Genomic DNA, 16,791 nt, shown 5'->3' with positions numbered 1-16,791 from the left:
TAAGAACGTGCTAGCGATTGACGTAGAACACGCGGCTGCGTTGGATTGTTTGCGCAAGGTCACGGAACTTGGCGGGATGAAAGTCCGCCCTTATATTCCGCTGGGCAAACAAGTCCGTACTGGCGTAATTTACGATGTTGACGAGGCCATTGTCGACTCCGATCTGTTAATCTTAATCAAGCCAGCTACGGAAAACACCATCATCACAAACGCGTTTCGTCTCGGCACGTCACGGTGTGTGAAGATCACATTTAAGGGCGAATCCCTCCCATCACATGTAAAGGTGGGCCACTTCCGACACGCAGTTCGCCCCTTTGTACCAAAGCCACTGCAGTGCTGGAAGTGCATGAAGCTTGGCCATGTTAGTAGTGTGTGCAATAACACTACCGTCTGTTCTCGCTGCACTGGGCCCCACATCACAAACATGTGCGAGGCCAGTGTGTGAAGTGCACCAACTGCAGAGGCTGCCACGATGCATCTTCGAAGGAATGTCTTTGATTCGAAAGGAAATGCATTTACTGAAGAAAATGGTTAGAGACCACTCGTCTCACCGAGAAGCAGCAACATCTATTAAGCGACGACGATCACGTCGCCGACGTGGATCAAGAGCTTCCAAAGCCTCTGCAGAACGCCCTACGCCTATCTTACCACCCACTCTTCCGCCCAGGCCAAATGCAGTCAGCTCAAAGGACAAAGGTGCATCAAACAGCACGGCTGCTGACGCGTGGTCTGCACTCCCGAGGCTACATGCTCCTACTGAGCGAAATAATGCTTCTACAGCAGGGGACACTTCGTCTGTTCCTGATAAATTGGCGGACCAAGATCAACAAATTGTTGTTACGATCAACTCTCTGGTGAGTGCTATTCGTGTTCTTCTGGACAAGCTACAGACACCAACAGCTCGAAGTGCATTGCAAGTGCCGGATGCCATCAGTCTGGTTCTGGCAAGCCCTCAGAAGTCCAGTGCTTGAGAACATTTACAGCAGAACCATGGCTCATCGACAACAACAACGATCGTTCCGGGATGATGTGAGGAGTGCCTCCATATACCAATGGAATGCGAGAGGCCTGAGGTCCCGTATTTCGGATTTTCGACAGTTCGTATTTGAAAACCGTTTTCCGATACTGGTCATCTGTGACGAACCTATCAGCCTCCATAAGACTATCAGGATATGAATCTTTCGTTTCAAACACGTGTGTCCAAAGTAGTAAGGTTCTGGTTTACATTCGCAAGGACCTTACGTATTTTCCCAACGTGTAGCACCACACGACGGTAACCAATACGTCTGTGTTACTGTGAAAAAGAAGCTGTCTTTTACTCTTATTGGCGTCTACCTTTCCCCAACAAGTCAGTTTGATAGAAAAAGACTGGAAGGTGTAATGGCTGCTACTCCCGGTCTTTGGATTATAACAGGGGACTTCAACGCTCACCACCATATATGGGGAAGCTCCAGGATAAATTCGAGGGGCAGGTCACTAATATCCTTCGCATCAGGCCACAACCTTTGTCTTCTAAATGACGGAAGCCCGACATTTCTGCGAGGAACTACGTACAGCAGCTGCCTTGACTTCGGTGTCACGTTGCCTGACTTTGAGCGTGCAGTGGTTCACTGATATTGAAACCCATGGAAGTGATCACATTCCGACCTATGTGAGAATCGATGGACTTGACGCCGCACTACCGGTAGTCTCTCGCCAAATCGACTGGTCAGTCTTTCAAGATCGTGTAGAAGACACACGCAAGGCACATATTGCACGCAGATTAGAAGACATAATTGCAGATGCTATGCAAGATTGTGCACGCTGCTTCACACATCCATCAAAGCGTACAGAGAAGGACATTGAATTGGAAAGGCTTCGTGCACTACGTCGCCGAGCTGAAAGGAGGTACAGGCGCACAAAGTCAATTCTTGTCCTCAGAGAAGCTCGGCGCATGCAAAAGAAGATCAAACGCCGAATGGATAAGCTAGCGGATCAAGGATGGCAATGTTTTTTCGAATCATTAGTTCCTCGCAAGCCATTGTGCCGTGTGTGGCGTACCCTACGGGGTCTTAGCTCAAGTCCCCAGCAACGACACCCATTCAACGCCCTTGCTCTCTATCAAAACCGCCGTGATATAGGCATGGCAGAGGAATTTTGTGCGAAAGTCGCCGGCGGCACAGTTTTAGTCCCTGAGATGGCTTTAGGCAGCATCCCCAGCCCACGAGATGCAAGTATGGACGCTCCGTTCTCTATGGAAGAGATAGAAGCTGCTATGGCGCTATGCAGGTGTTCGTCTTCACCAGGGCCCGATGGCAGAACATATACTGCTTTGCGCCACCTAGGCAGAGAAGCACGAAGAGAACTCCTCAGCCTTTTTAATAGTTCATGGCAAGATGGTGTCGTTCCACAAGAATGGAAACGAAGCCGCCTGGTACCGCTTCTAAAAGCAGGAAAGTCACTGCTCGAACTGGCATCGTATCGGCCTATAGCTCTTGCCAGCTGCGTCGGGAAGCTCATGGAACGTATGATCCTCATGCGTCTCGAATGTTACCTTGAACACCACAACATTTACCCTGATTCTATGGCAAGATTTCGACGCGGTCATTCATAGATTGACAGTGTCATCGATCTAGTATCATCTGTGGAACAACAAAAATCTCAGAAGCGATTATCAGTAGCACTCTTTCTTGACGTGAAAGGCGCTTACGACAACGTTTCCCATCAAGCCATTCTAGACGCACTTTTGGCAATTGAACTAGGAAAGCGAGTATATTGATGGGTCAGCGACTACTTGACACAAAGGTCCTTGTTCGTACGTAGGGAAGATGGTCCGACTACCGACCACTACACATGCCGAGGCGTTCCCCAAGGTGGTGTTCTAAGCCCTATTCTTTTCAACCTCGCGCTTCTTGGGCTAGCCGAATCCCTACCGGAAACCGTGAGTGTTTCAATCTACGCCGACGACATCTGCATCTGGACATCAGCGGTCACTCGCCTGCAGGTTCGCGCACGGCTACAGAAAGGAGCAATACAGGCATCTGACTACCTTCACACACAAGGCGTTACCATCTCAACAGAACAATGTGCATTAGTCGCTTTTACGCGAAAAGCGATGATTCCTTATCCAGTATGCATCAATGGACTGCCTATCTGCTACAAGAGAAATCACCGGTTTTTGGGCGTCATTGTAGACCGGGACCTCACTTGGAGCCCTCATGTTGCCCACTTAAAGAAGAAGCTCACATCTATTGTTAACGTCTTTAAGTTCATCGCCGGCAAAACATGGGGATCGTCAGTGGGCTCCATGCTACAGATATATCGAGCACTGTTCATCGGATTCCTACGCTAAAGCCCTCCCGTGCTTGCTAAAACATGCAAGTCAAATCTTCGAGAACTTCAGAGAGTGGAAGCACAGGCACTACGTGTTTTTCTAAGACTTCCGCGGAGCACTTCAACAGCAGGAACCATTACAATGGCTTGAGACCATCCGATCACGAGTTATATTAGCACCGACACGCTTAGGGCCCATGTTCGTCATGTTTCACGCATGCAATCAAGCTCTCTTGCTGCCTGCCAGAATGACGACCACAGCCGTCCTTCTCCAACGAGGTCAGCATCCATCGTGCCTCCTTACCATCGGGCTTCACACCCTCAGCACGTTCAACCTCAGCTTTGTGGTGTTTAGAACCACCTCAAGTGCGTCTCACGGTTCCAGGGATAAGAAAGAAGACCGACCTGCCTCCCTTGGCCTTGAAGAAAGCAGCTCTGGATTGTTTGCAGACTCTCTACTTTGATCAAGTCCACATATATACGGATGGCTCATCCACTCAGACCAGCTCCACCAGGGCAGTGGTTATGCCATCACGATCACTAAACATCCAATACAAGATTTCTCACTTGACAACATCGACCGGTTCGGAGCTTGCTGCCCTCCGAGGTGCCGTTGATTATATTAACAACCTACCGGCTAATCGGTGGGCTATATTCCGCGATTCGAAGGCGGCCTTACAATGTCTTCTGTCATCTCTTGGTCGCGGGTCATGTGAACAACTCGGGTCGGAGGTACGAGAAATGCACTATCAGATGAACGCGAAAGGACACGACGTCGTGTTTCAGTGGCTGGCTAGTCATTGCGGTGTCACCGGCAACGACCTCGCTGACGAAGCTGCTAGAAAACCACACGAAGGAGTAACCCTTGTTTCAATACCTTTATCGCGGACCGATTCAGCCCAACACTTAAGCAAGCTAGCACACTCTTTGATATTGGAGAAGTGGCACACACCTGAATTCACTCAACATCGCTTGCATTCCCTCGATCCCTCTATGCAACTGCGGCTGTTACCAGGTCTTCCGCGAGATAAGGAAACAGTGCTGTGCGGCTTACGTTTGGGCGTCGCATTCACCAATGCTTGTGCATTTCTGATTGGAATGGCTGATAGCGCCGAGTGCAGTGCCTGCGGTGTCGAGGAAACCACAGAACAGCTACTGTGCTACTGCCCATCTTTTGAAAACGAAAGGCAAGACCTCTGCACAGCTCTAAATCAGCTAGATGGAAAGCCGTTCACGTTGAAGATCTTGCGACCATCGCCTCGCATATCGCAGCTAAAAAAGGCCACAAAAGCGCTGCTGCGATATTTGCAAGCGACCGGATTGAGTCAGCGTTTGTGATCCGGACTGAGTGACCAACTGATATCTCCAGTGGACTTTCTCTTCTTTTAATCTCTCCGACCCCCTTTCCCTTTCCCCAGTGTAGGGTAGCCAACCGAGCTCAGTCCTGGTTAACCTCCCTACCTTTAATTTATAATTTTTTCTGTCTCTCTTGCCTTCATCGCCGGGAAATTAACACTCGCGCACCGCACTAGGCGCCAGCACTGATTCATCCTGCAGCCTGCCGCTGTGAAAACACGGACTACGTTGAACCCACCTGGTGAAGAAGGCGCTACCATCGGCTGCACAGTGACCTGCTACTTTTCCACTAATGTGGCCTTTCTCACTACAAAAGCAGCACCTTGGTCGACTTTTGCGGCATTTGGAAGTAGCGACGAGCGCTTCAGAAGCATCCTAATCTTCTGTTGCTATCAACGCAGGGAACAGCCACGCAGCCGCATTAGGCGCCAGCATTGTTTCATCCTGCAGCCTGCCGGTGGGAAACAAAGGACTATGCTGAAACCATCTGGTTCAAGAAGGCGCCACCATCGGCTGCGCAGTGACCTGCTCCTTTGGCTCTCACGTGACTTTTCACACTTCAAAAGAAGCACCTTCGTCGACTTTTGCGGTATTTGGAAGCAGTGACGAGCGCGTCGGAAGCTTCCTAACCTCATCTTGCCTTCATCGCAGGCAACGCCCACGCAGCCACACTAGGCGCCAGAATTGATTCATCCTGCAGCCTGCCGCTGTGACAACATGAACTATGCTGAACGCACCTTTTTCAAGAAGGCGCCAATGTCGGCTGCGCAATGACTTGCAACTTTTGCCCTCACGTGATCTTTCAGAACACTGCAGAAGAAGCACCTTTCTCGATTTTTTCGGCATTTGGAAGTAGCGACGAGCGCTTCGGAAGCATCCTAATCTTCTGTTTCCATCTTTCCAGGGAAAACCCAAGCAGCCGCATTAGGCGCCAGCATTGTTTCACCCTGCAGCCTGCCGCTGTGAAAACGCGGGCTACGCTGAACTCACCTGGTTGAAGAAGGCGCTACTGCCGGCTGCACAGTGACCTCCTACTTTTCCTCTCATGTGGCCTTTCTCACTACAAAAGAAGCACGTTCGTCAACTTTTGCGGCAATTGGGAGTAGCGGAGGGCATGTTGGAAGCATCCTAATCTCGTCTTGTCTTCATTGTAGGGAACACCCAAGCAGCCGCGCTACACGCCAGGATTGATTCATTCTGCAGCCTGCCGCTGTGAAAACACGGAATATGCTCAACTCACCTCGTTCAAGAAGACAGCACCGTCGGCTGCGCATTGACCTGCTAATTTGGCTCCCACGTTACATTTCACACTACAAAAGAAGCACCTTCGTGGACTTTTGCGACAATTGGCAGTAGCGACGAGGGCGTCGAAAGCATCGTAATCTCGTCTGTCTTCATCGCAAGGAACCCCCACGCAGCCCCACGAGGCGCCCGCGTTTATTTATCCTGCAGCCTGCCGGTGTGAAAACACGGAGTACGCTGAACCCACCTGGTTCAAAAAGGCGCCACCGTCGGCTGCGCAGTGACCTGCTACTTTAGGTCTCACGTGACCTTTCACACTACAAAAGAACCGCCTTCGTCGACTTTTGCTGCATTTGGAAGTTGGGACGAGCGCGTCGGAAGCATACCTAATCTTCTGTTGCCTTCATCGCAGGGAACACCCACGCAGCCGCACTAGGCTCCAACATTGTTTCATCCTGCAGCCTGCCGCTGGGAAAGCAAGGCCTATGCTCAACCCACCTCGTTCAAGAAGGCGCCATCGTCGGCTGCGCAGTGACCTGCTCATTTTGTTATCACGTGACCTTTCTCACTGCAAAAGAAGCACCTTCGTCGCCTTTGGCGGCATTTGGAAGTAGCGACGAGCACGTCACAAGCATCCTAATCTTCTGTTGCGTATATCGCAGGGAACACCTACGCAGCCGCACTAGGCTCCAGCAATGATTCATCCTGCACCCTGCCGCTGGGAAAACAAGGACTATGCTGTACCCACCTGGTTCAAGAAGGCACCACCATCGGCTGTGCAACGACCTGCTACTTTTGCTCCCACGCAATCTTTTACACTGCAAATGCAGCACCTTCGTCGACTTTTACGGCATTTGGCAGTAGCGACCAGCGCTTCAGGAGCATCCTAATCTCGTCTTGCCTTCATCCTAGGGAACACCCATGCAGCCGCACTAGGCGCCAGCATTGATTAATCCTGAAGCCTGTGGCTGTGAAAACACGGACTACGCTGAACTCACCTGGTTCAAGAAGGCGCCACCGTCAGCTGCGCAGTGAACTGCTACTTTTGCTCTCATGTGAGCTTTCACACTGCAAAAGGAGAACATTCGTCGCCTTTTGCGGCATTTGGAAGTAGCGACGAGCGCGTCGGAAGCATCCTAATCGCGTCTTGCATTCATCGCAGGGAACACTCACGCAGCCGCACTAGGCTCAAGCATTGATGCGTCCTGCAGCCTGCCACTGGGAGACAAAGGACGATGCTGAACCCACCTGGTTCAAGAAGGCGCCACCATCGGCTGCGCAGTGACCTGCTACTTGTTGTCTCACGTGACCTTTCACACTACAACACAAGCACTTTCGTCGACTTTTGCGCCATTTGGAAGTAGCGAAGAGCGCGTCTGAAGCATCCTAATTTTCTGTTTTCTTCATCGCAGTCAAAACCTGAGGTGCTGCGCTAGGCTCCAACATTGATTTATCCTGCAGCCTGTTGCTGGGAAACAAGGGACTATGCTGAACATATCTTTTTCAAGAAGGCGCCAATGTCGGCTCCGCAGTGAATTGCTACTTTTGCTCTCATGAAACCTTTCACACTACAAAAGAAGCACCTTGGTCGACTTTTGCGACATTTGGGAGTAGCGACGAGTGTGTCGGAAGGATTCTAATCTAGTTTTGCCTTCATCGCAGAGAACACTCACGCCACCGCACTAGGCGCCAGCATTGATTCATCCTGCAGCCTGTTGCTGTGAAAACACGGACTACACTGAACGCACCTGGTTCAAGAAGGCGCCACCGTCGGCGGCACAGTGACCTGTTTCTTTGGCTCTCACGTGGCTTTGCACACTAGAAAAGAAGCAACTTCGTCGACTTTTGCGGCATTTGGAAGTAGCGACGAGTGCGTCGGAAGCATCCTAATCTTCCGTTGCCTTCATTGCAGGGAACACCCAAGAAGCCGCACTAGGGTCCTGCATTGATTCATCCTGCAGCCTGCCGCTTTGAAAAAAATGGACTACGCTGAACCCACCTGGTTCAAGAAGGCGTCAACATCGGCTACGCCGCGAACAGCTACTTTTGCTCTCATGTGACCTTTCACACTGCAAAAGGAGCACATTCGTCGACTTTTGCGGCATTTGGGAGTAGTGACGATGGCGTCGGACGCATCCTAATCTCGTCTTGCCTTCAATGCAGGGAACACCAACGCAGCCGCACTAGGCGCCCGCATTGATTCATCATGCAGCCGGCCACTGTGAAAACATGGACAACGCTGAACCCACTTCTTTCATGAAGGCGCCACCGTCGGCTGTGCAGTGACCTGCTTCTTCTGGTCTCACGTGACCTTTTACTCTGCAACACAAGCACTTTCGTCGACTTTTGCGGCATTTGGAAGTAGCGAACAGCGCGTCGGAAGCATCCTAATCTTCTGTTCCTTCATCGCCGGGAAAACCCACGCAGCCGCACCAGGCTCAGCATTGGTGCATCCTGCAGCCTGCTGCTGGGGAACAAAGGACTATGCTAAACCGACCTGGTTCAAGAAGGCGCCACCATCGGCTGCGCAGTGACCAGCTGCTTTGGCTCTCACGTGACATTTCACACTACAAAACAAGCACCTTCGTTGACTTTCGCGGCATTTGGAAGTAGCGACGAGCGCGTCGGAAGCATCCTAATCTTCTGTTGCCTGCATCGCAGTTAAAACCTAAGCAGCCGCACTAGGCTCCAGCATTGATTCATCCTACAGCCTGTTGGTGCGAGACAAAGGGCTCTGCTGAAATCATATTTTTCAAGAAGGCACCAGTGTCGGCTGCGCAGTGACTTGCTACGTTTGCTCTCATGTGACCTTTCACACTACAAAGAAGCACCTTCGGCGAATTTTGCGGCATTTGGGAGTAGCGACGAGCGCGTCGGAAGCATCCTGATCTCGTTCTGCCTTCATAGAAGGGAAAACCTACGCAGCCGCACTAGGCTCCAGCATTGATGCATCCTGCAGCCTGCCGCTGTGAAAACACGGACTACGCTGAACCCACCAGGTTCAAGAAAGCACCACTATCGGCTGCGCAGTGACCGGCTCCTTTGGCTCTCACGTTACCTTTTGCACACAAAGGAGCAGCTTCGTCGACTTTTTCTGCTTTTGGAAGTAGTGACGAGTGCATAGGAAGCATCCTAATTTCGTCTTGCCTTCATCGCAGGGAACACCCAGGCAGCCGCACTAGGCTTCAGCATTGATTCATCCTGCAGCCTGCCGCTGGGAAACAAAGGACTACGCTGAACCCACCTGGTTCAAGAAGGCGCCATCATCGGCTGCGCAGTGACCTGCTCCTTTGGCTCTCACGTGACTTTGCACACAACAAAAGATGCACCTTCGTCGACTTTTGCGGCATATGGAAGTAGCGACGAGCGCTTCGGAAGCATCCAAATCTTCTGTTGCCTTCATCGCATTCAACACCCAAGCAGCCGCACTGGGCTCCGGCACTGATTCTTCCTGCAGCCTGCCGCTTTGAAAACATGTACTATGCTGAACCCAGCTGGTTCTAGGCGCCACCATCGGCTGCACAGTGAACTGCTACTTTCGCTCTCTTGTGACCTTTCACACTGCCAACGGAGCACATTCGTCTACTTTTGTGGCATTTGGGAGTAGCGACGAGCGCGTCAGAAACATCATAATCGCGTCTTAGCTTCATCCCAGGGAACACTCATGCCGCCGCACTAGGCGCCAGCATTGATTCATTCTGCAGCCTGCCGCTGGGAAACAAAGGACTATGCTCTAAACAAAGGACAAAGGACATCTGCGCGACGTCTCGGTTGTACAGTAGAAGCCCGTTGGATAACCGTGTTGGAAACGTTTCAACGTACGCAGTGGGAAGACCGTGGTAAGTACAGAGAACGTCCGTTTTCGGCCTCACACGTTGCGATCTTACGCGAACATCTCCCGGAGATTTCTTACTGTCTGGGAACCAGTGAGGTCTTTTTTCTTCTTCAACAGTCCTGTCTACGGCGTGCAAATCCTTCAGCACCCTTTTATTGCATTAGCAATTGTATGGATAACGTACATGTAAAAAAACTAATTTTTCTTCTTTTGCGAATTAGCATCTTCTATAAAACAAACGGAAATGACGATATAGCTCTAGCGATTCAGAATGAAGACGATTTCGGCTTTAAACTTATTCTTCAGGGCCATTGTGTTTGGTGAACGCGCTCCACTTTGAAACCATCTGCGCCAAGTCTCGATCGTGCGATGGAAGTCCGTTGTATAGCCATGTTGGGCAGCGTTTCAACGTCCGCACTGGGAAGGCCGTAGTAGGTCCAGCGTACGTTCGTGTTCGGCCTCGGACGTTGGGATCTTAGGCTGACATCCCTGGGACATTTCTTGCTGTGTGGGAACCAGTGACGTTTTCCTTGCAACAGTCGCTGTCTTCGGTGTACAAATCCTTCAGCTCCGTTTTAGCACCATAGATATTGTATGGAGAACGTACATGTAAATTAACTTATATTTCTTCTTTTGCGAATTAGCATCTTGTATAAGAACAAAATGATATACCTCTCGCAATTCAGGATAACACAATTTCGGCTTAACACGTATATTTCAGGGCCACTGTGTTTGGTGAACGCGTTGCACTTTGAAACCATCTGCGCCAAGTCCCGATCGTACGATGGAAATCCGTTGGATAGCCGTGTTGGGTAACGTTTCAACGTACGCAGTGGGAATACCGTGGTAAATGCAGCGAACGTCAGTTTTCGGCCTCGGACGTTGGGATCTTAGGCGGACATCTCTCGGACACTTCTTGGTGTCTGGGAACAAGTGACGTTTTCCTTGCAACAGGCGCGTCTACGGCGCACAAATCCTTCAGCACCCTTTTATGCCATAGCAATTGTATGGATAACATACATGTAAAATAACTTATTTTCTTTCTTTTACCAATTAGTATCTTGCATAAAAACAAATGGCATAGACGATATAGCTCTGGCGATTCAGGATGAACATGATTTAATCAGCTTTGTACGTATTTTCAGGGCCACTGTGTTCGGTTAACGCGTTGCACTTTGAAGCCATCTGCGCGACGTCTCGGTTGTACAGTAGAAGCCCGTTGGATAACCGTGTTGGAAACGTTTCAACGTACGCAGTGGGAAGACCGTGGTAAGTACAGAGAACGTCCGTTTTCGGCCTCAGACGTTGCGATCTTAGGCGAACATCTCTCGGACATTTCCTGCTGTCTGGGAACCAGTGACGTTTTCCTTGCAACAGTCCTCTCTTCGGCATACAAATCCTTCAGCACCCTTTTATTCTTGATCTGGAAGCCAACCAGGCACTGCTCTCCCTCGCGAGGAAGAAATGTGGCCATGTGCTCCTCCCCAGAACCAAATTATGTTCAACCTACTGCTACTAGGAAAACAAGGCACACAGCGGAACATTCACTGTGACCTATGTTTGCGAAAACTAATTTCTACAAATAATTTTTCCCTAGAACGGTTAGAGGGGAATGAGTTGCCGCCAAGTGTTATCAAGGCCGAAGACTTTTCGGCAGAACTGGAACGTTTCTTTTGTGCGCAATAGATGCTTGCAATTGTATAAATGTACGTATTTTCTGCTGGTTTAGTTCTGTTCTGTTTTGTTGAAAATTGCTTCTACATTGTGTTAGCGCTGTTGCTTTTGCCCTTTTTGCAGTTTGCGAATTTATTGCTGTCATTGTTTGTCATTCCGAAAATGCCCCTCCTGCTAGGGTCAAAGAATTGGCTTGCGGTATGGTTAAATAAATAAAAATAAAGTAATTCATGCAGAGGGAATAGTTCCAGGTCGCCTCAATGGTTCAGCAACACAGAATCACCAAATACAGAAGGCAACCCACAAAACAAAGCCCTCCCAGCAATCTTGCATCAGCCTTGGCAGGCATTGTTTGCTGCCTTTCCGCTCTCAGTTTTTTGCTTAACCATAATACTCATTCTCATGATCTGGCCTAGATTATAGATTATTACACAGCTTCTAAATTCTTGCCTTGCGAAAGAAAACTTTATTAAATGTGCTTGCTGGGGTCAAAGGAACCGGGGGGGGGGGGGACTAGCCCCACCGGAGCCCCATTCCTCAGGCGGCGGCTTGCCTTGTGAAGGGCATGTATACTATTCACAATGACAGTTTATAGTCACGTTCTGCATGCGACTCATCCTTCCCAAACCAGCCCGGTCAAATGTTAGTCTAATTCTATGCAAAATTATCTTGGCGACTATTCTGTACACAAGCAAGCTAAAGGATCACAAGCTTTTATTAATGTCGTCTTGGTGGCCAGAGTTACGTTCGGTCACTGGTGCCAAACAAAAAAAAAGGAACAGCTTCGGCAGATCTGCCACTGCAACAAAGAATGGGGCACTATTGATGTGGCTGGCGATAAGGCAAAGCTGCGAAAGGTGATCAGACACTACCTGGCCTCGTATGTCCATCATATGTCCCATGCTACAACAGTGATACAAAGATGTGCAAAGATCGCTCACTTGGAACGATACAGTTGGCGAATTGTGAAAGCCCACTAGGTGATGCCAGACCTTTATACTTACTGTCTCGTGTATTAGCACATCATGCACCTTTCCAGTGATGTCAGACCGGTTTGCTTTGGTAGAGTGCCCACAAACTTTAATGGTACAGAAGGTTTATACAGGGGTGAAACATGTGACAGCTATGCGAGAACCGACAGTGGAGTGCAATGCGTCAAGTAAAAACATTAAAACGGGTTTTAGGTGTCACTCCGCCAGAGTTTGATGGTCTTGTCATTTTCCAAAGCAGCTGAAGCAATTATGTTCTCTGTGGGGTGGCATGCCGTGCAGAGGACCACATCTGCACACAACAAATAAGGCCTGTTAACATACTGTACCATGCAGTTTCAAAAAAAATGAAAACCGCTACACACACACACACCTGTGTGCCCTTGCAACTTCTGCATGACTTCCTTGGTCTGCAGGTTCCAGATGTACACACAGTTGTCCTCTGAACCGGACACTATCCACTGTACAAAAGTGGCATTTTGTTAGCACTGCCTCAAATCTCCATTTCTTGCACTTCACTGAAAACATATGTAACAGCAGCTCTAATGACTCCTCCAACCAATAGCAGGCCAGGAGAGGGCGCTGCTGCAGATGTACGATTGTTCTCCATGAAATGCCATAGTGAAGCAAGAAACGCTACCTAAACTGTAACACGCCTTCAAACACATATTCCTTTAATGAAGAGACTAGTTTTCAAAAAACACGAGGAAGGCGGGAGATTGAAATTCAAAACGATCAGCAAAACGAGAACAAGGTAAAAGTGGGAGCCAACGTTTCGACAAGTGGACTTGTCTTTTCAGAGGCGACATATGCTTTCTTCGACGCGGTGTACAGTAATCCCTCGTTATAACGAAATCAGCCGGACGGCAAAAAAAAAAGCATTATAAGTGGCAATCCGAGGTTATTGGCGACCACTCAAGAAAACCTAAAGCAGCCGAGATTTAATTACGCCAGAACTGCAAAGAAGTCAAAATACAATGTATTTAGTGAAGCAAAACTTTATTCAGGTGCAAAAAAGGCAGTGAGCTTTGGTTGTTTCAAGTTCTTACCGGGCGCGAGCAACCCTTGCTCCAATTTCACCAAGCATTGCACGAGGCCATGGTCGGCGCTCATGCATTCAACCTTATTTTGCAGCAGGCGTAGGTACTCCCGCGCCTGCACCATAGTTGGAATTTCAAGTGGCTCTATGTCCACCAGCTCTTCGTCCTCGTCGGAGCCGCCAACAGTGTCAATTAGTATCTCCGCATCCATCGCTGGGGCAACCACGAGAGCAGCAGCGTCAGCCAAGGTGAATGTCTTGAAGTCGCCTCCTACCATTTGGCCAGCAATTTTATGAACAGCCTCGTACAGATTGCTGCAAGTCCGGTCATCAGGGTCGCTGACGATGGCGCGGGAAATGTCGGCGTGCGCAAAGCAGTTGGCCACCTTCCAAGGTGCCAGTTCTTTCCATAAAAAGTTCAGCAAATGGATCGAACCGAGCAAATCACTGTTGTACCTCTTGCTGGCGTCATACGCTGTGAACATGCGCTGTAAAAGCGCCTTGTGGTACAGCTTACAGGTGGTCTCAATGATGCCCTGGTCCATCGGTTGCAGCACCGCAGTTGTGTCTGCAGGCAAAAATTCCACAGCGATCGTTTTGAGGTTGCTGATCTTCCCGTGGCTCGGACAATTATCAGTTATGAAAAGCACTTGCCGATTCTTTGCATCGAACTGTCTATCCAAAAGGTGCACAGTCATCCATGCTCGCTTGCTACTTCGGTAGATGCATTTCTTGGGAATAGTACCATTTCGGAAGCACCGCGGCTTCTCCGCCTTTCCTAGTATCAACAAGGGAAGCCTGTCCTTGCCTGTTGCATTGGCACCAAACAGCACCGTGACACACTCCTTGCTCTGTTTTCCTTTGGATGAGGATCCGCCAGCGCTAGTAAACGTGCGATTAAGTAACATCTTGTAGAAAAAGGCGGCCTCATCTAGGTAGTAGCTGTCTGTCTTCATACTTTTCAAGTAGAGCTTGGAGCCAATGTTGGCGCCATACGCGTACAGTGTCACGGTTCACGGCTGCACTTTTGCCAACAATCAACTTCAAGGTGACGCCGTGTAATTTCTTGAACCGCTCAAGCCAGCCATTGTTGCACTTGAAATCTCTATGGCCCATTTGGAAGGCAAGAGCTTTGGCTTTTGCAGTAAGTGCAGCGCCATGTACTCCTGGCCTCCCTCAGCCACTGTAGAAGGGCACCTTTCACTTCGGGGTATTCGGAATCGCGATTCCTTTCTTTTCGCCGAGCTCTTTTCAAGGCCATCCAGCACAGCTTCCTTGTTTTTCAATACTGTTGATAAAGTAGACAGCGGTATGCCGAATTCCTATTCCTATGCCGGTGTCAGTTTTCTGCCGGCTGCCTTTTTCCACTTCTTTTGTCAGAAAACTTCCTGCCCCAAACTTCCACCTAACGAAGCACTCTGGATAATACAATCACATGGCCTGAAGTCTAGGGTTTGACGAAAACTCGTCTGGCGAGGAAATAACATGGCTGAATAAACGTACACTCGCCAACTGAAAAAATTACAAAACACGGATAGACGTTTCGGCGCCCAATACGGGTGCCTTGTTCACAATGAGCGAATGCATGGTGGTCTTTATTATATATGGGTCGGAAGACGTAATGCGCTTGCGTACAACTCGGGGAGGGGTCCCCGTGTCCGGTTTATCGTGTTAGTAGTAGATTGTATGCAGAATGATTCAAGGAGCAATCGGGATGATAATTTTTTCTCTCTTTCGATGATAGAAGCCGAATTCCAGTTAATACTGGGGACGTATTCTGAAACGTTCGCCGCGGTGAACTTTTCGCACTGGCCACGCCTCCGCCGTAGCGGCGCGCGCTGAATGGCTGCTTTGACAAAACCGGAAATGCACTTGCGCCACCTGAATTTCCGGTTTTGTCAAAGCAGCCATTCAGAGCGCGCCGCTACGGCGGAGGCGTGGCCAGTGCGAAAAGTTCGCCGCGGCGAACGTTTCAGAATACGTCCCCTGTGTCCAGTCTTTTCATGGTGCTCTGCCAGGGCGCTGGAGACCGTGTGTAGTTTGGCTACATCATTGCGATGCTGCTGTAGCCTTCCCCCGTCTCGCCTACGTAGCACGCATGGCAGTCCTGGCAAGGAATTTTGTAGATGACGCCCGGAAATTTTTCTTTTTCGAGGCGGTCTTTCACTCGGACGAGTTGTTTTAGCTTGCTTGAAGGGACGTGGCAGATTTGTACATCATAATCTTTGAAAATTCTTGATAATGACTCGCTTACGCCTCGTGCATAGGGGAGAGACGCCCGTTTTCTTGTTTTCATCGGCCTTACAGGGGGTTCAGCTGCACGCTTTTCTTCAGTCTTTATAATTTGGCCAGGGTAGCCATTGCTGACCAAATCCTGCGTCACTCTCTTCAACTCAGCTCTGCGTGCGTCAGTAGTCGAGCATAATCGGAATGCACGGGTGAACAATGTGGAGGCAACAGATGGTTTTTGTCCAAGGGGGTGGGCCGAATCAAAGTGGAGATATTTCCCTGTGTGTGTAGGCTTTCGGTAAACACTCGTGGAAAGGCCGGATGCAGTGGGCATGACTTCAACGTCAAGGAAGGCCAAGCGACCATTAACTTCTTCTTCAACGGTGAATTCTATTGTGCTTTGGAAAGAGTTCAGGTGCTGCAGAAAAGGTACGACGTCTTCGCGGCGGATAATAGAAAAACAGTCGTCGACAATCACATGGCCTGCAGCACGGATCCAATTGCACGCGCCGTCGGCACCAAAGTGACTGAATACGGCGGGCAACGCAGAAGGCAAAAGCTTCAGAATGTCGTCAGGGCATCTCGCTTTCCTTGTCAGTGTGTGCTGGTGATGGTGACGGTTGCAATGGCGGGCATCGGCATCGGCTTCACATGTAGCGGAAGAAAGGCGATCGGAGTTGTGGAGACCAAGAAGCAGGAACCGCTGAAGGGTACTCGTTGGTGAAGACTGCTCGGGAGGGCAGGCCAGAAGAGGGCAGCTTTAGATGAGCAGCGACGTCAAAACTGGCAGCGAGGAGGCGGAGTTGACATGAAGGCAAGTGAGAGAAGTGACTGGTGTCTTAACAGCTTGCAGACTGGAGAGCGAATGAAGAGTGGAAGGCAGTGGCTGCTTCTAAGGGAGAGGGGATGTGGAGGTCACGGAAGACTGCGAGAGTATCGCGCTGGAAACAACCGCGCCGCAAATTTCGTAGCTGGACTCTGAGGCTGCGTTCGTTGTCCTCAAAAAATGATTAGCCGCTCACTGTGGGTACACAGCGAAATCGTGAAAGCTGGACGGTTTTGCAGTAGGGGTTCTGCGCGATCACTGGGCAAATTTTTTCCCAAGGTGTGCAGCC

General features: G+C 49.8%; 1 protein-coding gene across 1 annotated transcript in view; it reads right to left on the bottom strand.

Moving 5' to 3' along the window:
* Window positions 1-12,472: 12,472 nt before the first annotated feature.
* wds (WD repeat-containing protein wds) overlaps window positions 12,473-16,791 on the bottom strand; it is a 194,787-nt gene continuing 190,468 nt past the window's right edge. Inside the window, exons 13-14 of the mRNA XM_070529944.1 lie at window positions 12,782-12,869; window positions 12,473-12,700 (exon numbers count right to left, since the gene is read on the bottom strand). Of these exons, the coding sequence (XP_070386045.1) occupies window positions 12,600-12,700; window positions 12,782-12,869 (189 nt within the window). The 3' untranslated portion in view covers window positions 12,473-12,599. The remainder of the gene's footprint in view (window positions 12,701-12,781; window positions 12,870-16,791) is intronic.

The sequence above is a fragment of the Dermacentor albipictus genome, unplaced genomic scaffold (assembly GCF_038994185.2).
Source record: "Dermacentor albipictus isolate Rhodes 1998 colony unplaced genomic scaffold, USDA_Dalb.pri_finalv2 scaffold_36, whole genome shotgun sequence".
Classification (NCBI taxonomy): Eukaryota; Metazoa; Arthropoda; class Arachnida; order Ixodida; family Ixodidae; genus Dermacentor; species Dermacentor albipictus.
This window is presented reverse-complemented; position numbering and strand designations above follow the sequence as displayed.